General features: G+C 54.3%; 1 protein-coding gene across 1 annotated transcript; it reads right to left on the bottom strand.

Annotated features, from left to right (window-relative positions):
* Positions 1-19,908: 19,908 nt before the first annotated feature.
* Positions 19,909-25,586, bottom strand: FBXO2 (F-box protein 2). The gene is made up of 6 exons (XM_082414365.1): positions 25,319-25,586; positions 21,970-22,341; positions 21,383-21,512; positions 21,216-21,311; positions 20,616-20,754; positions 19,909-20,365 (listed from the first exon to the last, which is right to left on the bottom strand). Exons 1-6 carry the CDS (start codon positions 25,338-25,340, stop codon positions 20,231-20,233), a joined length of 894 nt encoding a protein of 297 aa, XP_082270491.1. The 5' UTR covers positions 25,341-25,586; the 3' UTR covers positions 19,909-20,230.
* Positions 25,587-25,620: the final 34 nt, after the last annotated feature.

The raw sequence follows: 25,620 nt of genomic DNA, 5'->3' as shown, positions 1-25,620 counted from the left end.
CACATGATTGCCATTGGGAAAAAAAACACACACACACAGAGTGCATTTATACTTGGACATGATATGTTCTCAAGTATGTTCCTGAGTGCAGACAACTCCTGTCTTGACGAGGCACTGATGAGAACCTTTAAATCTTCCATTTAAAATGCCCATATCCAGGGAATTCCCTAGCGGTCCAGTGGTTGGGACTTGGCACTTTCACTGCCGGGGACCCTGGTTTAATCCCCACAAGCCACACCACAGCCAAAAATAAATAAAATAAAATTTAAAATAAATAAAATGGTTAATTTTTTAAAAATAAAATAAAAATAAAACGTCCACATCCAATGACCTGCTTCCCACTGCACATGTGTCAGACCTTCCAGGCCAGGCCCCCCAGGACATGCTCACCTTGCATGTCAACCCCTGCCCCTGTGTCTTCATGTCACAACCTTGGGCGAGTCACGGGTGGGTGGTAGGAGTGCTTCTTAACTAGACTCAGAGACTGCGGACCACATACATATATCCCCCATGGGGCGCACACTAAACGAATCCCCCACTCAGCCTTGACCTAGATGGATTCTAAAACTGCCCATGGCCACTCCAGAGCCCCCTAATCCCAGGTCAGCGGGAAGGCGGAAGAGCCTGAGTGGACAGAGACAGCAGTCTTAACGGACTGCAGTTAACATCATCGACGTCAGCAGATTTTACACACATGCTTGACCGTGGGGACGCGATGCTCGGGGAAGGGACCTGTGCGGTAGAAAGACCCTGAGCCTTGAGTGCCAGAGCTTGTGGCACATTCACACTTGCTCCATTCAGGTAACTCAAAGCAGGTGTGGTGCTGGGGCCTGCAGGAGAGGTGGGGACATGAGGAGGGCCAGGGGGCTGGAGCCGGACCAGCAGGACCTCGAAGCTCAAAGCAGGACCTTGAACCCCTCTGATTCCCCAGTAGTGAGCAGGACAGTGAAGCTGCTGGGGGGGGGGGGGGGCGGGGAGTGGGCTGTAGGGGTGGGGAGCTGGACGCTGGGAAGGTTATTTCAAGAATCCCAGAAAGGGGCTTCCCTGGCGGTCCAGTGGCTAAGACTCCGCGCTTCCACTGCAGGGGGCATGGGTTCGATCCCTAGTGAGGGAATTAAGATCCCACATGCCACGTGGGCGGCCAGAAAAAAAAGAAAAAAGAATCCCAGGAAGAGGACGTGGACAATGGGGAGGGGAGAGGAATGGGGGGGGTGTTGGGAGAACCACTTGGAAACTAGCAGCCGCAAGACTTCAGGACAGATTGGAAGTGGGGCTTGAGGAAAGGGCAATGTCCGGGTGACTCCAAGCTTCTGGTTGAGGGATGGGCGGACTCAAGGAAGCCGGGTGGGGTGGTGCTGTGAGCAAGGAGAGGGGCCCCGAGTTCCTACCTCCCTTTCCCACCCCCGGCCCACAGGGCAGAGAAGGGAACTCCTTCCTGACCTCCCCTGCAGCCACCAAAACACCACACTGGGAAGAGACTGAGAACTTTCCAACACGCTACCCCTACCTTGCGACCCAGCGCCTCAGCCCAGGAGGCGGAGCAAAAATCTTGCGAAATGAGAAACAGGGCTCGCTCGCCGTGGACCACGCAGCCTCCCAGGCTCCCTCAGTACCCCACCCACTCCCCAGCCGCCACGCGCTCACCCCCACCCCTCAAGCCCCCGCCCCCGCCCCCAGCCCTCTTGGGGTCGCCATCCCTCAACCCCAACTCCCAAGCCAAGCCCAGAGTCGTTGCTAGTGCTTATTAAGCCACTAATGAATTGAATTTTTCCCCCTCATTGCATGCTGTTAATTAGTTTCTTGTAGTAACAGAGACTATTATTCTTGGAAGTAATAACTTGGTTCAAGAGGATACGGGGAGGGGGAAGGGTAAGCTGGGACGAAGTGAGAGAGTAGCATGGACATATATACACTACCAAACGTAAAATAGATAGCTAGTGGGAAGCAGCCGCATAGCACAGGGAGATCAGCTCGGTGCTTTGTGACCACCTAGAGGGGTGGGATAGGGAGGGTGGGAGGGAGATGCAAGAGGGAGGAGATATGGGGATGTATGTATATGTATAGCTGATTCACTTTGTTATACAGCAGAAACTAACACACCATTGTAAAGCAATTATACTCCAATAAAGATGTTAAAAAAAAGAAAGAGAGAGAGGCAGTTTTAAGATTACTTATAATTGCTGGAGGAGGTGGGGTTTGGGGCTCAAGTGGGCGGGGCTAATTCAGGAAAGGAAGGGAGTAAAGCTGACACAATTCCCTTACCTAAAAGATGACTTTTCCTTTGTCTTAATATTCTGCATTTTCCAAATTTTCTCCAATGGAACGCATTATTTTTATCATATCAAAAGTAAAAAAGAAAAAGATTAAGGCAGGGAAGGCCTTAGCGTGTCTAGGAAAATTGTACCTGGGAGAATGAAGCCACAGAGTGCTGGGCGGGGGGCCAGAGGGCGGTGGGCTCCCTTTGCTCCCAGAGCTTCTGTTCCAGGCTGTCCTTTCCGTTCCTTCCCCATGAGCCCACAGCTAGTCAGCCCCAAAATCGGGGTGCAAAATCAGGGCTCTGCCACCAAGCCCAGGGACCTAACGCAGATCCAAGCTAAGTTATGAAAACAGCTGGGAGTGATGTCCACCCCAGATCAGGAATCAGGAGGCCACAGTGAGGAAATGCCGAATAAAAGCATCCCAAACCGCTTGCCTCGGTTTCCCACCTTCACAGAGCTTGCATTCTAGTGAAAGAAACAAAGAAAGAAGTAAACAGAAAATAAACTAAAAGAGAAGACTGTCGGGGGCAGAGAAACGTACTGTAGATAGGATGGTCAGGGTCTCCTTGAGGAGAGGCCATTTAAGATGCAATCAAAAAGATAAAAGGCAGGGGGAAAACCTAGCCATTAAAAAAGGGTCTTCTAGACGACGTGTCTGTGTTTATCTCTGAGGGGGGGGCCTCAGTGCACTCCCCCCACCAGATTCCTGCTTTGTCCTCAGAGCCCTGCAAAAAGCTATCACTCACACCAATAAAAGCACCAGTTAACATTGAGTCAGACCTCAATTAGCCGCAAGGTCTTAACTCCATCATTACCTGGGGCGGGGGGTGGGGGTGGGGGTTGGAGGGGAAGGTAGTGGGAACCGCATCTGATTCCCAAAACGACATGTGATGTTGCAAAGCGTCCAGAGGCTGACAACTCCTTTCTCCTCAATGGGAAATCATTTTGCTCTTCCTCAGTTCTCCCAGGACGAAGCAGCCCCTTACCGACAGGAGGACCATCCTTGTCTGCTCCAATATGACCCCCATCCTTCGCTGCTGCTGCAGAGGACAGTACTGGGCAAAGCGCTTAGGTGCAGTGGTGTGCTTAACAACCAGCTCTCCAAGGGGGAAAAGCCCTGATTTGCAGCATCTGCCAACTTCCATGCTATAAATACCCCCACCCTGGGCAGTTTCAAACTAGCAACCTGACGTCACCGAAGGCTGAGTTGAGAAGAGATGCCGGCTGGAGCGAGTCTGCCCAGCACACCACTGCTTTAGGTGTGACCCTGTGCAAGTTTCCCCATCTGCACAGTGAAGATTAAATGAGATCAGGTAGCTAACATCACCATCGGGAAGGGCCTGGCAGAGGTTGGTGCTGATAAAGTAAGGGTTTCCTTCTCCCACCCAAGGAAAGCAGAGGAGTCCTGGCACAAAGCTGAGAAACGTTACTGGAGCATTTAGGGACTGAATATCTTGTTTACCCATCTGAGCAGAGATGAGGTGGGGTGGGTTTGAAGGGGAGGGGGCAGGAAAGAGAACGGAGGATCAATTCCCAACCCCAGCCAGCCTCAGTACAGAGTCTTGCTTACCGCGTGGTAGCAGAGGGATGGAAAGATATAGCACTACTTAGGGTCCCCAGGACAGGCGCGAAGCTTGGCTGGTTCACCCTGTATGCCCAGCCCCCAGTCCAGGGCACAGCAGGAAACACAGATGTTCAATCAATGTTTGCCAAATGAGTGAATGAATAAATCACAGAGTCCTCTCCAAGTGGAGGATGGTGGCCACCTCCCTCTCTCAGTCCACGCATGTGCACAACAGGCAGCCTGAATCCTGGATGGGGCTCTGGAACGGATCACCGGGCAAGACCCCCCAGGACTCTAGAGCCTGCGGATGGGCCTGTGGTGCCGTGTGAGAGGAGGTTAGAGACAGCCCTCTGATTCCTTGCAGCGAATGCCCCAGAAATAAATATCATACTGCCCTAGCCCTTCCCATTGCAGCCTCTAACATCCTTTCCGTGGGAAGAGACCCTTATTATTCAGTGCCCGTGGTGACAGCCAACGCGTAAATCAGTGGCCTGGAGATTGCTCCCTGGGGAAATTGGATGCCGCTTCTGGTTATAACTTCTCTGCAGGTGCTGCGTGGGAGGAGGAGGGGTCACTTTGGGGCAGGAGTGGGGGCAGGTGTTGGGAATGGAGAGAAACTCCCTGCCCATCTTCCTGCTTCCCATGAAGCTCACCTGACTGGGAATACCACCCCACCCCCATGCTGTCACTTCCCAGGTTCTCACTGGATTGGAGGTACCCCCAACCCCCCCCAAACCCGTGCAGCCACTTGCCTTCCTGGGACAGAACCAGCTCACAGGTGAAATAGACAGAGGCACAATTCAAAGGAAGCATCGTATGGTCTTCTGGGCACTAGTCCTTCCCAGAGCCTGCCCCCCCAGCACTAAATCCTATACCAGGATCCACCCTTCTAGGCTGGAGTGGGTGGGAACCCAATCCACCAGGTACAGTAGTAAGAGATCACATCTGTTTTCCCAGCATTGACACCTAATTCTTTACTATTTGCCTGGTACATAATAGCCCCTCAATAAATATATGTTGAACGAATAGATGAATAAATGAAGGTGTGAAGAAATGGTTACAGAATAGAACAGGCATGGGTGTGCATTTTTCATCTATTTCTCTGCCTCGTTATGTTCCTTATCTTTTCAAGGACGCACCACCACATTTCATCACGGCAGCAATATAATTCACTGAGTCACACTAATTTCTAGTCTCTGGCCTTAAGCGCTGCTTAGTTTTTCTTCCTTTCTTCCAGCTGTCAAAATGACACCACTCTGAAGTCCTCTTCCCCTCTCCTGACGGGCATCATAAGCAAACTGGCCCCTGTGTCCACTGACCTCCTGGCCAGCAGCATGTCTTTCTACATCTAAGCAGGCCCCCACGGGATCGCCTTCATGGTCAGTCAGGATTCCAGATGCTAGGCCAGGTAAGGAGCTACTTTGATGGCAGAGGGCTTTCCCGTTGCCTTGAAACTTCATGGGGAAGTAAAGTTCTGGGTACAGTGCCCATGGAGCCATGAACTTGGTGAGGATTAAAGGCCCAGTTCCAAACTCTCCCCAGGGTCAGCAGGATACAGCAGCACCAGCCCCGCTACCTGCCACTCTGGCAAGTCTTTCTCCTAATTATACCTGAATTATGCAAATCAATACCAATGTCGATATACGATTTCCTCTGACAAGTCAAGAACATGCAAGAAGTGAAGACCTGGGGAGATGGAAACGCATCTAATTAGGAGTGAGTTTCTCTGTTTTTCTCTTGGCTGAGGGAATAAATGGTCGCATGACAACCCCAGAGAAGAGGTCAGGGCGTAGAGCAGGGCAGAGGGCAGACAGAACGTGAAGGTGGGGTGGGGGCCGGAGGGGATCGGGAGACTGTGGTCATGCTGAGCGCATGACGGAGGTAGCATCAGTCACAGAACAACAGTGTGATCTTGGAGACTCTCTTTCCACTAAGCAGCTTAAAATCCCCCAAAGCTGGAAGTTGGGGGCCCAGGAACACAGATCAGGCATGGTCTCTTATCCCTGGACATGGACTGAGAGAGAGAGAGCGAGAGAGAGAGAAAGGGAGGGAGGGAGGGAGGGAGGAAGGAAGGAAGGAAGGAAGGAAGGAAAAAAGATAGGGAGGGAGGGCGGGCCATCATACGTTGGACCTCTGCTACCTGCCTCTGAGAAGCATTGTACCTCCAGGCTCTCATCTAATCCGCAACAATCTGAGTTAGGTACTGTTATGACCCCACTTCAAAGATGAAGACAGTGAGGTCAGAGATGTGAAATGTCCTGCCAAGTTTCTCTGGCTGTGAGCAGAGCGCTGGGACATCAACTCTGGTTGTCACACTGCACTTACTGCTTCGTTAAATGCAACTGGGGGTCATAGGCAGAGCGTGGGCAGGCAGAGAGTTGCCTTTGGAGGGGTGGAAGAGGGGACAAGGACACCCACCTTGAAGCCATAGGAGCCTTAGGCCCAAGGACCCCTTCCTGCAGGCCCCTCCTGCAAGGAGGAAGCACCAGGGCCTGAGCTTATCACGAGGGCTGGCTTAACTCCCTTTGCACTTTATGCTTAATCATTTTATTACAGCTTGTCCTCCCCAGGTAGACTGGAACACACCTGACGAGCAATTTATGTACCCCGTGATCAAACATGATCCAAGCTGAGGGCCCGGCATGAGGCACTATGGCATAGTGGCTAAAATCTTGGCCTCTGGAAGCAGACTGCCTCCATCCAAGTCCCAGCTCTGCCACTGGTAGCTGTCTGGCTTATAACAAATGACTCTCCATGCCTTAGTTTTTCCATCTCTAAAATGGGACAGATAACAGTGCTTGATACATGGTAGGAGCTGAGTAATGTTGGCTGTTGTGATTGCTCAGGGCAGGGCACCAGGTGTCAAGATGAGCAAGGCACCATCTCTGTCCTTGAGGAGCTCATGGTACGAGGAGAATGAGGAAAAGACAGCATGGTGGTAAGTCTTTTCTTTTCTTTTTTTTTTTTTTTTTTTTGGCCGTGCCGCGTGGAATGCGGGATCTTAGTTCCCCGACCAGGGATCGAACCCATGCCCCCTGCAGTGAAAGCATGGAGTCCTAACCACTGGACTGCCAGGGAAGTCCCCGTGGCAAGCCAGTTACAGAGGTGAGCAAAGGGTTCATGGGAGACCAGGAAGGAAGCCCTTAAACTTGCCTGGCTTGGTCCTTTGGGGAAGCATGGTGTAGTCAGGGAAGGCTTCCTGGGGGTGGTGACACTAGGGCTGAGTCATGCATGCTAAGTGGTGCTCACCAGGTAGACAAGAGAAGCCACAGTTTTGCAGGCAGAGGGCTCAGCTTGTGCAAAGGCCTGGAGGCATTCAGAATGTCTGCAGCAAGCAATGGCAGGAGCTAAAGCTGGAGAAGTGGGCAGGGCCTTGCCTTCTAGAGGCCATGAATGCCAGGCTAAGAGGTTGGGGTTTCATCCCAAAGTGCCAGGGAGACCCTGAAGAGGCACAAGAAGAGCCTTGCACTTTGGAAATGTTGTCCTGCATTTGAGTGGAGGCTGGAGCAGAGGTGCAGAAGAGGCGAGGCAGGTGGCTGAGTCCTAGAATCCAAGCCCCCAGCTCCCAGCCCCCAGCCAGACTTCCCTCTGTAGGGGCCCCCGTGGGAGCCAGATCTCAGCGGGACTAGGGAAGTTATTAATCGCTCCAAGACGCCACAGGCCATGGTCCATTTGCTGCTTTTCTTGGTCTGTTTTGAAACTGTGAAATGAGCCCCAGTCTTCAAGGCGGCCATAACAACCATCCTGATTCTGACAGTTAAATTACAGATGGCATTTTCAATTAAACAGGCACTCTCAGCAGTTTTAATTTAGCTATCAGTTCTGGTCTGTTCTTTAAGTGCTTTTAAAAAAAAAAAAGGCCAGCAGTGAATTCTAGGTCTCCTTCCCAGGAGGAGGGAGTGTCTCTGAAATATGACACAACTCTCATCTTCTAGCTCCCATGGGAACTCATGCAGCCTCCTGAAAACAGTTACACCCCACTGAATAATTCACCCTCATGTACTCCCACAGGCACACACAAAGCTACACATACACACACAGACCCAGACTCCCAGATGCAAATCCAGTGGCTTTGGCGACATCCTTGCCACAAGTGTGCAGAAGCTTGTGGCCTCTCCCATCTGATCAAAGAAACAGTAAGAGATTCTGGAACCATACAGACTTGGATTGAGGTCTGTGCTCTACTACTAGCTCACAGTGTGACCTGGAGCAACCTTACTTAACTTTGCTGAGTCTCAGTTTTCTCAGCTGTAGAATGAGAATAAAGATGAGACCAAGCTGGAATTAGGTATTAAAGTGTCCAGCACTGGTGCTGGCTGATATAAGTGCCCAATAATCCTTGTGCCTACCCCCTCTCCTTCCCTTACTTGGACTGTCACCCGTCAACTTGGAGCTCTCCCAAGTCAGTTCCTTGGGTCTCCAGGCCTAGATGGTGATGCGGCGCTGTCCACGGTGCTGAACCACACCTAACACTTCCTTTCAGCTCCAGGTGAGTTATCTCCTTCCTCCAGCCTGGTCGGCTTGCTCTGAGGATCTCCCCCCACCCAAGGTCGCTACTGCAAGTGACCTGAGTGGCAAAGGTCCAAATCTTCCCCTAAGGTTCTGCCTCCCCGTATCCCAAAGTGGCTAAAATCCAGGTTGTGGAGCAGAGTCACTCAAAGGAACAACATGTCTGGTCCCTGACCTCCAGCCCCCACTGACACAGAAAATCCTCAGCTTCAGCCAAGAAAAAATCCAGCTGCTGGGCTCCATCACGTTGTAGCTGAGGTTTTTGTTGTCCCAGGTTGATCCCTGCTCTCCTTTTGGGTTCTGGACAGGGTGTAGACAGGCTGCCTTCTCTGGCTACAATGTGTGCCGGTTCCAGTATCGGGGCAAGCTGGCTTTGGAGAATCTCCAAGTGGCCAATTACTGTGTATTTGCATGCACTGCCTGTTCCCTCGCCCTAGAACAACTTCTGATCAGGTGGAATTAGGGCTGAGGGAAGGATAAAACAGAGATTATCACCCCTACTTTACAGTCCAGCTAACAAAGGCCCAGAGAAAACCAGAAATCTACCCAGTGTATCAGGTCAGGTCTAATCCCCCAGTCAACACCAGGCCAGCAGAGCAGGTGAATGTTCTCCCAAAGAATTAGAGATTGGGCGGGGAGGAGGGGATCATAAGGCTGCAGCCCAGAATCTGGTTAAAACAGTGTCCCCAAGGCTATTGTTTCGGGCATGGCTGGATCTCCAAGGGAAGGTTTTATAAGAGAGAAAACTTTCTGGCTCTGGCAGGAATTTGTTTGCAGAACAGTTACAGCTCACAGAGCACTTTCTCAACCACTCACCTCCTTGGCTCTGGCAGCAGGCCATGTGCCAAGGACTATTCTCCCATTTCCCAGGGAAGGAAGCTGAGGTTCAGAGAGGTGAAGTAACTTGCCCAAGGCCACCTTGGGAGAAAGCAGCAGCATGTGAACTTGAACTCTGGATGTGGGAAGCCCCATTCTCCTTGTTCTCATGCCCCAGGCCACCTTACTCAGAAGGGAAGGGGAGCTGGCAGAAGACAGGGGGGCCAGATGCCCCCTCTTGGGGCAAAAATGTGGGGGCCTGAGACTGAAGCTATAGGGATTCAGGCCAGACTCAAGGAAGGGAGATGGGTGTGTATACCCACACGCACACACCCCTAAGCCCTGCACACCTGCAATCGGTGCTTTCAAGACTGGGCATATCTGGCCTTAGGTAAGGCTGCAGCACCATCTTCCCAGGCAATGCACCAACTCTTACCCTCTTGCTGTCCTTTCCACCATTTCTAACCGAAGCCTCTGCCCTCTGTCCTCCAAGCCTTCAGGGGCAGCTGTGACCAGCAAGGCCCCATATACAGGGGGGCACCTCTCTACTATATGCTGAATCCAGTAGGGAATTTGAACCCCTCCCTGTGCACATCAATACGTGGGGTACTGAGCACCTGTGGTATGTCCGGTGCCTGACACAGAATACACTTAACTCTATGGAGTAGGCATTATTATGTCAATTTAAGGAACAAAATTTTATCGAGATTCAGAGAGGTAAGTAACTTGCCCAAGGCCACCCAGCTTGACAGTGGTAGAAACAGACTTGAACTCAGGTTCTGCCTGTACTATTTCCAAGCATGCCCACTGCTCCAGGCTGGTAGCTGTGAGATGGGGGTGGCCAGAGAGGACTGAGGGGGTTCTGGAAAGGTACCCTGGAGGCAGAGCACTTCTGAATTGCCCTGGACCCAGCCTCTGCTCTGCCTCAGGTAGCCCACCCCTCCTTAGGTCCATAAGCCCTGGAGATGCTTCCAACTCCCACATGCCTGCTGCCCCTTCCCCAAACCCCCGTGAGCCTCTCACCCTGACCCCTCTTCCAGAGACCTGGAGTACCTTTTATGTTTTAGGGGAAAATACTAATAAAATCTAATATTTCTTTTGAGTACTAACTGCCCAGAGTTGCACTGAGTGCTTTACATACAGCATCCGATTTCATTCTCATGACTGCCCAACAAGTTGGCCCAAAGTTTCTTCCTATTTGACAGTTGAGGCAACAAGTTCAGTGAGGTCTGGAGCCTTGCTCAGCATCACACAGCCAAGAAGGGATGGAGCTGGTCACTCTGCACCCAGGCCTGAGCTGGGGACCTTGGCGCTCTGCTGTCTCTCAGAACCCAACTCCAAGTCCATTGCTCTGTGTTTATCATCACCTCTCCTTCTGGCTCCTGAGATCCCATGTCCCTGGTGGACAGCGGCCAGGCAGTCCAATCAGGCACTTGAGGACCCCTAGAACCCAGGTCTCTGTCAACTCTGCCCACTTCCTACCTCGTTTCCTTCCTGACTCCAGAGCCTTCCCACTGTTTCCACACTCCCTTCCCAGCCTAGGCCCTCCTCCTCCTCCCAGCCCTTCCTCTCCACCCAAAGGAAACAGGGCAGGGATGCTGACCTCCCTCCCCGCACCTGCGCACACAGCTGATCCCAGAACCGAGGTGGCAGGACCCAGGAGGCTGACCCTCAAGAGAAGCACATCCATCCCCTTCCCCCAACATGGCCTCAGTTTCCTCATCTGTAACTGGAAAGTTGTGGAGTGGGGGGGTGACCTGAGTGCAAACCCCTAAGACAGAAGGAGTCAACACTGAGGTGGGTGTGAAACAGGACTCTCCTCCTCCCCATCCTCTTCCTCCTCCTCCTTTGTTGATCCCCAGGGCAGATGTTTGGTTGACAGAGTAGATCTCTCTGGATGAGCTTGGGGGTGGGGTTGTAGTATAAAAAGGCAGCTGCAATATTATAACATGACTTTACATTGGGGGGAAATAAAACAGATACCCAGTGTTCTCACAACACAGGCTAGAGATAATCAAGCTTGGCAAAATTGTCTCGGCCATTGGTGGATCAGACTGTGGTGGGGCATGAGGCAGGTAGGGTTAACTGGGGAGTGGGCAGAGCTACTGTGGGGTGAGAGCCCCCATCGGCCCCCTCCCCAGGCCCCCACTTCCCTCTCCCTGGTCAGGCCTCCAGCCCCTGCAGAACCCCAGCCTGGACCAGACATGGCCCCCTCCCGGCAGCTCCCTTGGCCCCAGCTCATTAGTCCTGAAAAACCTGCTCAAATCCAGGGGGAGGGTTTTTCAGCTAAAATAGCTCCATCTCAGGCTAGTTTTTTCCTCTCTTCCCCACATCATTAGTGGAAGTGCAGCCTCTGCAGCTCCCGAGCTGTGTGGGGTAAGGAAGGACCCCCCCACTGCTCCCTGGGGACCCCTGGCCAGGCTGAGGACTAAAGGCTGGGATCTGGCCTGGGGGTGGGCTGGAGGAGCAGACAGAGCTGAAGACCATGAGGAAGCCAGAGGGAGTCCCTGCAGAGCCCCTCACATCCTGCCCAAAAGGGCACTGGGTCCCCCTCAATGAAAATTGGAGGCAATCGCTGTCAGCAGGGCCGTGGTCAGCGGAGTGCTTGCCCTGCACCAGACACTGAGCCAAACACCCACTTGTTCCTGCCCGAGGCTTTTCAGGGCGGGACTCCGAGTTAGACTTTCATCCCAGCGCCCAGTCCCCCTTCTTCGAGCCCCACAGCGCCTACCCCCTCCTCTCAGCCCTGTGGTTCTCAATGGGTGACTCCACTCCAGGCCTTTCCCATCAGGATGCCATCCCTCTCGCCATGGTAACTAGCTCAGAAGTGGACATGTGAACCCACTGGACTTAATGCTGGAAATACATAGGCCTGGCATGTGCCCAGCCCCTTTTGGGGTGAGCCTGCCTGGGATGAAGCCACATATAGCTGAGAGACAAAGAGAAAAACCAAGTTCTGAATATACTGTTGGAGCCTCTGGATCCAGCTTTACCTGAAAGAAACCTATCCTGGGCTTTTCTGTTAGGTGAGCCCCCAGGTCTGCTTTTTAATTAAACCACTTTGAGTTGCATTTCTGTGATTTATAGCTGACAAAGTAGCAACCAGCTCAAGGATTTTAGCACGCTTCATTTTTTGGATCAGGAAACTAGGCCCAGAGAGGTTAAGCTACTTGCCCCAGGTCACACAGCTATGGATGGGCCGAACCAGTGCTCCAGAGTGAAAAGCTCCCAACCGGAACTTGTTCCCCTTGAGGTTCCTGGAGGAAGGGGACTGGGGGAGTCTCTGAAGCCATTTTCAGTAGGACAAGGGACAAAAAGGTAACAGGTTGCCATGGTTACCAGCTCACTGTGTGGTCCCAGACAAGCAACCTCACCTCTCTGAGCCTCAGGCTGGGAACAAAATGTCTCAACCCTGCAGACCGCAGGTGGCCCTCAGGCAGGCAGGATGGCTGCCTCTTGCCCCCCACCCCAGAGGTCTGTAAACAGGGGGCTCCCCCAGCCAGGCAATAGAGGCCTCCCACAGCTGTCACGCACTCCCCACCACACACATCCACCTGGTTTTAAATGTCTCTCAAATACCAAATTCAATTTCGTATAACTCCAGCAGCTCTGCAGTGCAGAATTCATCGGATGAGGAGCCTGGTTTTCGGGGAATAATTTGTTTTTCCGGTGTTGGAGAGGAGAGTAATTGATCCACGGGGCTGATGCCTCCCTCCCTTTCTCCTTCCCCAGGACCATCTGATTCCAAATGCAGCCCTTAGACTGTTAGGTCAAAGTCACAGCAATAAATAGGAGGGGGGCTTCTGCTTTAATATATTGGATTATTCCACTCGGTGGTAACGAAAAACAAGATTTAATTCCCCGAGAAATGCCAGCAGAGAAAATCATTTCCCTGCCTGCTTCTCCCCTCCTTTCTTTTTTTCCTTTTTATTTTTTTCAGGAGCAAAATCTTTGTCTTTGTGCAGGTTTTCAGCCTCGCTACACCCTACACGACCAGAGACTTCCCCACACCTGCCCACCCCGTCTAGGATCCCGTCTCCCTCTCTGCCCAACCCCCCCTCAATCATGGGTCCCTGAGGACAGAGGTTTCTCTTTGAATTTAGACGACATTATGGTGCTTAGCACATTGATCAATTACAACAATAAGTCCGGGGAAAAGACCAGTTAGTACCACAGCTCCAGCTGATGGGAGAGGAAGCTTAGTGCTGGCTAAGAAAGTAATTTACCTTCCTACTACTCCTCAGATCAAGAGTCTACTCACTGCTTCCTCCAGGAAGCCTCCCCTGATTAAGGTCCAAGTTAGCCACCCCTCCTCTGGGCTCCCAAAATACAGTGGGCTTCCCCCTCACAGCCCTTTTATTATTAGATGGTAGTTGCCAGACTTGTGCATTTTATTTATTTAACAAACTCGTCATAGCACTTGCTATGTGCAGGCCCTGATCCAAGTGCTTTCCAAATGTTAATTCGTTTGATCCTCATAACAACCCTATGGTAGAAACCCTATGATTGGCCCCATTTTACATGCGAAGAAACTAAAGCACTGACTGGTTATATGATTGGCCAAGGTCACACAGGTAGGGATGGCCAGAACTTGGAATCCAGGTGTCTCCTCCTTTAGTCTGTGAGCTCCCAAGGGACAAGGACCCCATTGGTTCACTAAACCCAGAGGCCCCAAACCCTTCAACAATCCCACCACTTACAGGACTGAAATCCCCTGTGAAAGTCACGTGGGAAAGCCCCTTGGTGTGGAGAGAATTCCAGCTCTGGAGTGAGACAGATGGCAGCTGGATTCCATCTGTGTGACCTTGGGCGAGACTGCGCTGCTCTGAACCTCAATTCTGTCACAGTCTCTCAAATAGGAACGAAAATAGTACACAGGTGTGCTCGGAGAACTAAATAAAGCCATGCACCAACGGCGCTTTGAACACACGTAGTGAGCATTCAGTAGGTGTGAAAGATCATGGACTATCAAATGAGGGCTTTGGGGATACTTTTGCCGCACTCAGAAAAATAACAAATCCTTATCAATCCAAGTAAATGAAGCAAGCTCTGAGATCTGGATGGAAGGGTGGGTTTTTCTTAATAGTAGTAGTAAGATGGGTGAGTTGCCAAGAAAAACTGAGAAGAATTTTGCAAAGCACATGCAATCCATTTGCAGAATTCTGGGAGTTACCGAGATGTGGGAGAGTCTGAAACAGGGACTTACTGCACCTGAAACAGCACTTGATGGGTGTTTCAGTCATTCAGCAAGTGTGTATCGAACGCCTTTCAAGTGCGTTGAAGCCTCGTGGTGGTGGGGAGGGGCACGAGCGTTGGGGGCCCTTGGACCCAGGCTTCATCTCAGCTAGCTCTGCAGCTTACAGCTTCGTGACCTTGACCGTGAGATACACCTCTCAGAGCCTTGGCTTCCTCGTCTATAAATTGGGATGACAAAATGGAGCTTTGCTGGGGGAGCCAATAACGTAGCCAGTGTAGGAGATGGAGAGGGAGTTGTTCCCTCCTGCTTCTCAATAACAGCAGCCGCAGCCGCAGCAGTCAGCCTCGTCCCTTCGGCCTCCCATCCTGTGCAGAGAACCTCGGCAGCCCTGGGAGCTGGGCCTGGAACCTAGCTCCTTGGAGCAGCAAAGCAGGTTGGCAGGTGTGGTTGCAAGTCCCACTTTGTAGGTAAGGACTAGGGGCAAAGTCAGGTGAAATCCAAATGTTTCTGACTCCAAATCCATGCTCTTAATCGTGGACAAGCAGCCTCCCTGGTTCCTGGGAGAGGAAGGGAAGAAGGAAAGCAGGGTGGGGAGGAGGCTGGAGACCCCCGCATGCAGGTTCATTTATCACAGGCGACCCCAGAATGGAGCCCACGAGGCTGAGATAGGTCACAGAGAGATCCCCTGTGGGAGGAAAAGTAGGGGAGGGTGCCAGGCGGCCTGGGATGGAGACGGGGGAGTGATCAGAGAGCACTGGGACCTCAGGGAGCAAATGCCTGGGTTGTGTAGGGGTTCAGGAATTCCCATGGAGCCTCCCTCTGTGTCTTACAAACATCACCTGCATGGGTGGGTCCATGCTCTTCATCTCTGCTTCTTTGGCTCCAGCCCCCTCCCTAATCCAGTCAGTTCTTCCTTACAACTAACAGAAATCTTTCCCGCTGCATCACCAACGGACCCTGGCTGAAGCACTAGGAGATGCCCCCGGCACTGCCCACCCCATCTGCAGAGCTGGTGGCGGCTCCTGGTTTAGGGCGGTAATCCTGCTGACAATTAATTGGCTTTTGTTGGAGGAGAATGAATACCATCTCATCTTAATCTTCATTATTCTCCTTGTTCAGCAGAGTCAACACAAGATTAGGTTTAATTTATGGGGAAACAAATAGCAAAGTCATTACTCACCAGGAGATCAGGATTGGATCTGCCGGGTGTTCTGTGCTCACTGCAGGCACGGGGCCACGAGGAAGGCCCAGAGTTCTGCTGCGGTGGGGACAGACTCGCGGGGGGAGGCCCCCAGACCCGTTTGAGGCTGGATCCCTGGAGACCACCAGCCCTTTCCAGTCTTAGAGAACTCAGGCCTCGGAAGACTTAGCCTCCTAAATGTTTCTCAGGAGCCCCTGGCATAAGAGCAGCCCCAAAGCAGGGCAGGGGGCTCAGCTTCGGTGGACCCAGACCTAGCCCCAGTCAATGGAAAGCAATCAGGATTTGGATTCAAATCCTAACTTCTGAGGCCCCTTCCTCTGCAGAGAACTGGGCCTAACCAGCCCCACCAGGGGACTCCCTTGACAATGCTGACACCTAGTGGTGCTTAGAGGAACTGGTCCTTCCCTCCCTCCTCCCTCTAAGTCCCCAGATAAGCTATATACCATGTATACAAAAACCCAGATTTACAAAGTAAACAGATCAGAAAGGGAAAGAGGGACTTTTATCCATTTCAAAATGGTTAAATAGATTTCCACCAAGAAGTCTAAAAGAAAATTCGGGAATTCCCTGGCGGTCCAGTGGTTAGGATTCCGGGCTTTCACTTCTGTGGCCCGGGTTCAATCCCTGGTGGGGGAACTACCTGCAAGCCGCACGGCAATCAGTCAATCAATAAAAGAAAAATCATTTTACCTTCCCTGATCCCTTAACCAAAATAGCTCAGACACAGCACCTCCTCCTTCTGTCTGGGGCAATGATATGCAGAGAAGCCCTGGAGCCCCACAGTCCTTGTCATTTCCAACTCTTTCCATTCCTCCTGCCCTAGCTCTGTCCTCTGGCACATGCCCACCTTTGACCCTGTACCACAGAGAAGTGGCTAGGACCAGCTCAACTACTTACTCATCATATGACCCTGGGCAAGTTACCCAACATCCAAGTCTGAGCTCTTTCATTTATAAAATGGGAACATCTCTATCTACCAGAGAGGGCCGTTGAGCAGATTAAATAAGGCTGTGTGCTTAGCACAGGAATCGGCACCAGTAAGGCCTCAGCAAATGCCTGTCGTCCTCACTACCATCATCATTATCATCCCGTGCATCCTGCTACTCAAGGGAAATTTGGTTTCATCAGCTAAACTGTATGCTTCTGATATCTAACTCCCCAACCCCAGTTCCTGCTAGATAAAGGTTTTTCCTTAAAGGACACTGATATCGCATCTGCTTCTTGTAGTGTTTATATCTTATAAGACAGAGCACACAGTTGGTGCTCAGGAAGCTCTCAGGATTGCCTGCCTACATCTCCAACCTCATGCCAAACCACTTCCCCACTTGCTCACTGAGCTCCAGCCATGCTGGCTGCCTTTCTGATCCGTAAGTAAGTCCATTCCCACCTCACGGCCTCTGCACTTACTGTTCCTTCAGTGTTCTTCCGCCAGATATCTGGTTTCTCATCATCATTCAAATGTCACGTCCTCAGAGAGATCCTCCCTGATCCCCTTGACCAAAGTAGCACTCCCACCCTCACTCTCTACTTTGTTTACTGTACTATAGAGGTCAAGTGCCTAAGTGGCTGGGTAGAATTCCAGTTCCACCACTACCTAGCTGTGTGGCCTCAGACAACTTGCTTTATCTCTCTGTGCTTCAGTTCTCTCATCTGTAAAAATGGAAACAATAATGGTTCCCACTTCATAAGGTTATCATGATGAATCAATATATGTACAAAGGTCTTGGAGTAGTGCCAGGCATGTCTATTAAGTGCTATATCATGTTGGTAATTATCCTATTTATTTAACTGCATGTGTTTATGTTTCTCCATCTAGACTGTATATTCCAGGAGGACAGAGGCCTCGTCTGTTTTATCCCTGCCTGGCAGAGAGCAGGTGCTCAAAAACATCGGCTGATTAGAAAGGATCCTGGGGGCCATGCAGGCCTCTCTCTCCTTAATCACGTTCTGGTGCCTTTGAGCCGTGTGGCCAACCTCTCTGCCATCTCTGGCTTCCACACTCCTCAGGGCCCTGAGGCGCCCCCTGCTGGACAGCGTGTTAGTTTTTCCTCGAGGGAAGCTGATAGCTGCCTCCTGTAACTGTCAAGTTTCCATGCCTGCCTGGCTCTGCCCTCTAGACTAGGGACAGTAAAACTGAAGGGTTCGGAGCATGCTCGTTGGAGCCAGATGCACCTGGATCAGAACTTGTGCTTCTCCAGTTACTCTGGGTGTCACATGCCAGGAAAGTCTCTCATCCTCAGTCTCCTCATGTGTAGAAGGGGGTAGCGATACCCTTGCCCCCTTCCCTATATCCAACTGGGTTACAGGGGTGGTGTGACAGGACGTACCCGGTGCACAGTGAGCCTTGAGGGCCCCCCTTCCCCCAGCGTCAGCCTTCGGATGACCCACAAGAAGCTGTCTCGTCTTCCCAAGCTAAACACCACCAGTGTATCCAGCTGTCCCTCCAGTGACAGACACGCAGGGACGGACGGCACCACCCCATTATCCAAGCCCCTCAGGTCTCCTCTGTGGGCCCCATGCCCTCGGGAGAGAATCTGGCCTCTGGCCTTCTGGTTCTTTCCTCTGAGAGCAGGCAGTTGGCTGGAGGTGGCCTTGCTGGGCTTGCATCCTCCTATTCACTTGACCCCCACCTCCCTGGCTGCTGTGTCTCCCCCATCGTGGCCCCAGGAGCTGAGGTTTCCCTGGGCCTTCTCGTGACTCACTCCACACTTGTTCCCAGTTCTCACCAGTGCCCTTGGCTTTGGCTGCCGGCCACAGACACTGCAACTCCTCTATCTCCAGTCCAGAGCCCCAGACTCCTTATGGGCCTCTTTCCTGAATGCCTCCTGGGGAGAGTTCCCCCCACCTACAGCACCTTTCATGCCCCCATATTCCCGCCCTGACATCCAGTCCTTTGGACACCTGGACCCAGACTCCCGGCCTGTCACATCCACTGCACCTCTCCATCCAGCCTCCTCCTTCAGCCCAAGCGTGGGCTCTGGTCCTCTCCTGACTCAGCCCCATCTGTTTCCCAACATGCTCAGCCTAATCCCTCCTCACCCTGAAGCACTGCTTTGCCTGTTACTCCTTTACGTAAACCTGGGAGCTCATGGGGGTGACCCGCTTCCTTCATGCTCATCAAACTGGGCTCCCAGGGCAAAGCATCACTTCTCCCGTCTGATTGGCAACTCAGGTGGGTGTGGAGGATGCTTCTCCCACTGGACTGTGAAAACCCCTAGAAAGGACCAATGGTGCTCATGGAACAAGGGGCTGTGCCTCCCCCATCGGACTGGGAGTTCTCCGGTATTTGTCTTCCCTTGTCTGACTGCGGATGCTCCCGGAGCAGAGACTCTGCCTCCACCATTAGACTGGAGGCCACCGTGACTCCGGATATATCCCTTCCCCGGATGCCCCATCCTCGATGTGGCCAAGCTGGTGACTCTTCCTGGGACAAGGAGTGTCTAACTCACCCCTGCAACTTTAGGACCCCGTGCTGGGCCTGGCCCCTGGTTGGGGCTTCAGGAATCATGAGTGAATGAATGAACCAATGAACAAATGCAGGCAGGCTCCAGCTTAAACTCTGAAAGCCCACCTGACCAGCAGGTGGCATCAGGGCTCAGAATCAAAGGAAAGCTGGAGGGGCATGGAGATTTTATTGGTCATCCTTTAGGAGAGGAGAGATGTTTCAGACTCTCACCCACCCCCCGAGACCAGCAGCTGAGAGTCCTGGGGAGGGGGCTGGGTTTGAGAGCTGCTGGGGAGGCCAGAAAGGGAGTTCCTGGTCCAGAGCCTGGCACCACAGCCTTCCCTCCACCCCTCCCCTCAAACCAGTACCAGGGGCCAGCCTCTGAGCAGGGCCTGGAAAACGACCAATGAGACCAGATGCTAATGACTCTTGTCCGATCCAACACCAAGCCAAGGAGGACAGCATGAGGCGGGCATGAACTGAAGGGACACCAAGCTGGTCCCTTCTGTGTCCCCCAGCCTGTCACCCCCCCATCCCCCACCTCAAGCCACTGGCATCCATCCCTGGGCCCAGGAGAACTGGTACCCTAGATGAGATGCTGCCACCACCCACCACCCTGTCTTCAGGAAAAAAAAAAAAAAAAACAACGGAGAGAGGGATCAAGAGAGGCCGGGAGGGGGGCCCCCCACACACACCCGGTTCTGGCTTCTGGGCAGCTTGGGTGTCAGTCAGGCGCCAGGCCCAGCTCCCCATTCCCTGGCCTCACAATCCCAGCCTTTGTCTGGCGGGACCAGGCCTGGCTGGCTCTGCACCCGCCCAAGGGCCCCTGGAAACCAGAGCAGCTGGAACCCCACCAAGTATTTTTCCAGGCTGGGCCAGGGGCCCTCAAGAGACAGAGACTAAGCAAAGGGAGGGGAGTTCATTCATCCCTGTATTCATTCATTCCTTCCTCCGACAAATAATATTTATTGAGCGCCCATTTTCGTGGCAGGCACAGTGTTAGGTGCAGGGGATTCAGCGGCGGGCCCAGTGCAGGCCCACGCCCTCACCCATCTTATTTTCTAGATGCAAATATATACCAACAAAACCCATCTTTCCCTCTGAGGGGGCTGGTCTTCGAGCATGGGGCGGGAGAGGAGTGTGCCGGGTGCGGAAGGTCAGGATGCTACCGACTAAGCCCTATCTACCCCCGCGCCTCCGCCCCTCCAAGGCAGCCGGGGGAGGCTGGAGGATGGGGCACTCAGGGCTCCACCCACACGCTGCTGTTGGTCACCCGGGCCCCGAACCAGCCCTTCCAGTAGACGCAGTCCTGTCCGCCGTGCTCGAAGCGGACGAAGCGGACGCCCGGCCCATAGTCGGTGAAGGTGTGCGAGATCTGAGGGTGGGGAGTCAGGGCGAAGGGGGAGGGAGGGTCAGGCTCGGAGCCCCGAGGCCTCCCCCAGCCACCCCACCCCGGCGCTCTGACCTTCGTCTAGCCCCCTGGATTTCTCAGCGCAGCGACCCTCCTCCAAGCCTCTCGGCCAGTCCGGCCCTGCCCCGCCCACACGGGCCGTGGGCGGGTTTTTCACGAGCCCCGCCCGTCGCGCCCAGGCCCCGCCCCGCCGCCCCCGGGCCTCCAAGCTCACCTCAATCCAGCCACCGTCGTCGCTGTCTTGTGGCACTGCCACCTGCCCGCTGTTGAACTCGGCCAGCACGTCCTCGTGCTCCGACAGCAGCTTCACTGTGAGCTCGTACAGGCAGCCGGCGTCTCTGCGGCCGGAGTACCTGCCCCGAGGGAGGGAGCGCCCCGGGAAGGCTTCAGCCCTGCTGAGCGGGTACTCTGGGCCCAACCCTCTACAGGAGTTAACCCTGCTGACCGGTAATACCAATGTTCCCATTTTACAGATAAGGAAACCGAGGCTGGAGAGAGAAAGTGACTTGCCCAAGTGACTTGCCCAAACCCAAGGACTAAACCCCTGGTGGGCCAGACCCAGTGTTGGGACCAACGCCAACCCACAGGGACACTTTTTGTTGGGACAGCAGATGGATATTAAAAAACAAAAACAAAAACAAAAAAACTTGCCAACATTTAAAACTCAGGAGGGGAGATGGATTTCCACCTTCTCCTGAAAACCCATGGTCACGTGACTGCAACGTCTAGCGTAGGGAGGCAGCGGTCTCTGAAGCAGAGTAGCCGGTTCCAGGTCGCCCCTCAACCCCGCTCCCCTTCCCCCACGGCCGCTCACCAGTCCTTCACCATGATGGCCGGCTGAGTGGTGTCCAGCAGCTCCTCCCAGTAGCCCTCAGCCTGCAGGTCAATGACCTGCGCTTTGCGACACCACCTGGGAGACTGGGGGTTAGGACTGAGTGGAGGTCCCCTCTCCCCCTTCCCATCCATCCCCCTTCTCCTTACTCGAAGGAGGAGGCGAAGTACTTCTTGACACTCTCATTGTGGATGAATTCCACCCCGCAGTCTCCGGGCAGCTCCTCCACCCTCCAGCCGTCCCCACCGTGCTCCACGTCGCACCAGCCCTCCAAGTCCTCTGTAGGAACAGCACAGCCCCACGCTGGTCACCCAGTCCCTGCGAGGGTGTGGCAGGGCTGGCTCTTGCCCCTATCGTGGGGGGAGGATGAACGTGGTCCTTGAATGGTGTCGCGGTGGGCAGATGATGGTGGGGGTGAATGGTGAGCACTTCCTGTTTGTCCCCAGATTCTCTCTCCCTCGCAGGAGGGTCCTCCGCGGGGCCTGTCTTGCCCCAGCTCCCTGGGGGTGGAAGGATCTGGGAGAAAGACAACTCCCGCCCGCCTCCCCGACTTCCCCCGCCCCGGAGCAGGACAGGAGGATAATACTACAGTCTGTACTGGGGCTACTCTGTGCTGGGCGCTGCGCCAAGCGCCTTATCTCATCCACCCCTCAAAGCAGGCTGGCCTTGTTACTGCCCATTGTACGGAAGGGGAAGCTGAGCTCCCCAGGCCGGGGTGACAGGCGCGACCCTTCACCTTCCCCGCACGGGTTGTGCAGCAGGTTGCGCCGCCTCTTGCTCAGGAAGTAGAACTGCTGCCAGTGGTCGCGCTCATCCTCGGGGCCGCCCTCGGGTACCAGACCCTCTTGCTGGCACTTGAGCAGCCACAGGGGAGAGCCGTCGACCAGCTCCTTCCAGCGCAGGCACACCAGGCGGCAGGCCTGCACCAGCTGGGCGGCGGGCAGCTCGGCCAGCACACGAAGCAGCAGCGGCTCGGGCAGCTCGTCCAGGTACGCTGCCTCCTCCTCCCCCTCGTCCTCGGGCCGCTCCTCCCCGCCGCTCGCCTCCTCCGCGCCAGCCTCCTCCTGCTGGTCCTCCGGGCTTGCCTCCTCCGGCTGGCCCACGCTCTCTGCGGGTGGGCGGGGTGCGGCTGAGACTCCCCCCAGACTGCCCCCCGCCGCGCCCCACGACCGCGATGTGAACGGCATCCGCCCCCACCCACGCTCGGACAGTCCTCAGCGCCAGGAGCCCGGGGCCACAGATCAGCTCCAAGTCTGAAGAGTGGCCTCAGAGGCCTCAGTTTCCCCTGCAGTGCCAGTAAACCCCATACCTGAGCCGACAGCAGTAACTGATGATATTCCTGACACAGTGAAGCCCCTTAGCCCTCTAAGATCCCTGCTCCAGTCACCTCCTCAGGGGAGCCCTCCCCAACTTCCCCTATTACAGCATCCTCTCACCTCACCGCTGGGAGTTCCGTCCTTCCTAGCTTTTGTCCAAGGGTTTGATGGTTTATAAACACCTTTCCCGGGGACTAGACTGAGGGAATGAGGGCAGGAACCGGGTCTGGGAAACTCACTGCTTCATCCCCCATGCCTGGCATCTGGTGCCCTGCCTGGCTCCCTGTCAGCGGCTAATGTTTATTGGGCACTTAGCAAGTGTTAGGCACCATTCTGAGCATTTTAATTTTTACTCTTTAAATCCTCACAGCACCTCTTCTAGGTTGTCCCTATTACCATCCCTATTTCGTTGATGAGGTAACTGAGGGACAGAGAGGTAAAACCACCCAGGATCACGCAGCAAATGAGTGGCTGGAGCCTGGATTTGAACCCAGGCAGTCTGGCTCCAGAGCCACCTTCAACCACCACAGCCTTGAGAAAATGATTCGTTGAGTTGAGGGTTATGATTTTGATTTCACAGATGAAAATGCTCAGGTTCAGAGATGGGGAGTGACCTGCCAAAGGTCACACTGCTGGTATTCAGGCAGGGGATACGGGGATCTGAGGCCTGAAGGGAAGGGAGAACAGGGGCTTGGGGATGGGGGAGGGAAGCTCGTTAAAAGAGAACCTGTGTATCAAATAGGGAGATGTAGTAAGTGCTTGGGAAGGAAGGTTTCTTCACTCCTTTTCCTATTCCTGGCCCTCAGCTTCCTCGTCTATAAAATGGGGGTAATCCCAGGCCAATCAGACAGTCCTGATGTTCAGCTCTTCTGAGGAGGGGGCAAGGGCATTCCAAATTATGAGGAGAGGGACTGATACCGGAGCTGTGGGCTGGACTGTCTCCTGGATCCTGGCTGGCCTCAGCTGGGCCATGGAAGCCTTGAATAAGTGGATACCGAGTGCCCAGTGTCTCTGGAGGAGGGAGAGACAGTGAGGAGGTGACGGAGCCACTCTGGGTGATGGGGGAGGCCACTGCTCTCAGACCTAGGACAGGGGGGGCAGGGGAGTCCTAAGTGCTGGGCCCTGGAAAGCCAAGGTGGTGGTGGAAAGAGGCCAGGCACCAGGGGAGGAACGGGCAGGGCCTAGACCCAAGGCTGGGTGTTGCCAGGACCTGGGCGGCCAGCCCTTCACCTCCTCATATGCAACATTTCCCCACCGCCCACACTCTTAGCCCCCTGAGAGCCGAATCAGGGTTTACGTCTTCGGAGCCCAGAGCACACAGTGAGTCCTCAGTAAATCTTATTTAGTGAATCTTATTATTCAGCACAGTTCCCTTCATTGTTAGCTTTTTTTTTCTTTCTTTCTTTTTTGCCACATCTTTATGATGTGGGGCTTCACACTTCCTTTTTGGCAAGGAGGAAACTGAGGCCCAGAGAGGCTTACTGACTTCTCCCAAGTCACACCGCAGAACTGTGGGATGGCGGAGAGGAAAATGCCTGCCCTGAAGCCATGTCACCTGCCCGTCTTGCTGCCCACAGCTCTCTGGGGAGCTGGGCCCAGCGCCCTCACCTCTCCACCCCTCCCCCTGCCCTGCCCTGTCCTGGCCCTGGTGGACACCTGATGCTCCCCCGAAAGGTGCACCTCGCCCAGTCCCCTCTCCTGGCCCCAGGCCTGGCACTCAAGGCCCCAGATCTGATTACAGGCCCCCCCACCCCCTCTTGAGCACACACAACTCCCCACATTGTTGCCTTCGGAAAGTTATCTGGCCCCTGGAAGCTGCCTCCGAGGCTTATTCACTCACCTGGATTGGGCCCCTGAGTCCAGGGAATAGCTGGGCCCTGGGAAGAAGCAGGAACCCATTCTGGGGCCCTATACAGGGTGTGGCAAGGGGGCCATGCATTGGGAGCAAGAGCGGAAGCAGCTAGGATTTTCAGGGCTGGAGGGAGGGGTGGGGAGCTTGGCTATCTGAGTGAGCATCAATCTGCTTCCCATTGTCTCCCCAAGCAATGGCCACTCTCAGATGGGCCTGGCGAGGAAGGGGTGGGGGGAGGTCTTGTTCCCACCCTGACTCAGCAGGCAACCCCTACAGGCCCAGCGGGGAGTTCTAGAGATGGGGAGGGGGGCATCTTTGGTGCCAGACAAGATGACTGGGCAGTCTCAAAGGGCCCTGAGCGTTGGCTAGAGCTGATGTCCCAACTCTCCCTCACCACCAGCCTGGTCCCCACTGGGCATCCAGCCACCCAAATGAAGGACAGCCCCTCCAGACAAGCGATCCCAGGAGGAAGGCTGGGATGGGGTGGGGAGAGGCCAGTAACCCCAAGAAATTCATGGGGATTCAGGCATCTCACGGCCCAGAGTTGGCAAATGGAAGAAGCTGATGGAATAAAAAGGCTTGTGGCCTCTTCCATCCCTGATAGGTCCCAGACCCGGGTCCAATAGACCCTCAGGAGGCAGGAACGTGGTATTACTCATACGCTACTTCCCAGGTAAATGGGACCCAGGAGTCCTCCCTCTCTGCCTGTCATCTCTCAAGGCCTCCGGCAGATCAAGACACCAGACAGAGGACTGTGCTCCTTTGAGACTGTCTCAAGGGCTTTGCTTGGGTGAAAGTGTGTCGCTCTGCGTCTCGGGGGCCCCCTCGCTCTCTGATGCCCCCTCTCCGTAGCACTCGCCCGCCTGCCCCGGTCACCCCTCCAGGGCTGAGCGAGTGGATCCGGCGGCGGCGGCTACCTGGGTCACCGTCTCCGTCCATCGCTGCAGAGCGCGGTCGCGAGAGGAGGAGGACCCGGAGCGCTGCGGGCTGTCCGAGTCCCGCGGCGGCGGCGGCGGCGGCGGCGGCGAGTGCAGGCGCTGCTCACGTCTGGGTCGGGTCCCGGCCGGCCGCGCCTCTTAAAGGCCCCCGCCTCCGCCCCCGCCCCGCCTTTGGCCCCGCGCCGGTACGCCCCACAGTCCGGAGCGATCGGCCCGAGGCCTGAGGCTCCCGGTTCCTTGGCTGACCCAGGAGGCCAAGAAAGGTCGGGAGTCGTTTCTTT

The sequence above is a fragment of the Balaenoptera physalus genome, assembly GCF_965194825.1.
Source record: "Balaenoptera physalus genome assembly, chromosome: 1".
NCBI lineage: Eukaryota > Metazoa > Chordata > Mammalia > Artiodactyla > Balaenopteridae > Balaenoptera > Balaenoptera physalus.
The sequence above is the reverse complement of the archived record's forward strand: the minus strand, read 5'-3'. Positions and strand labels throughout refer to the sequence as shown.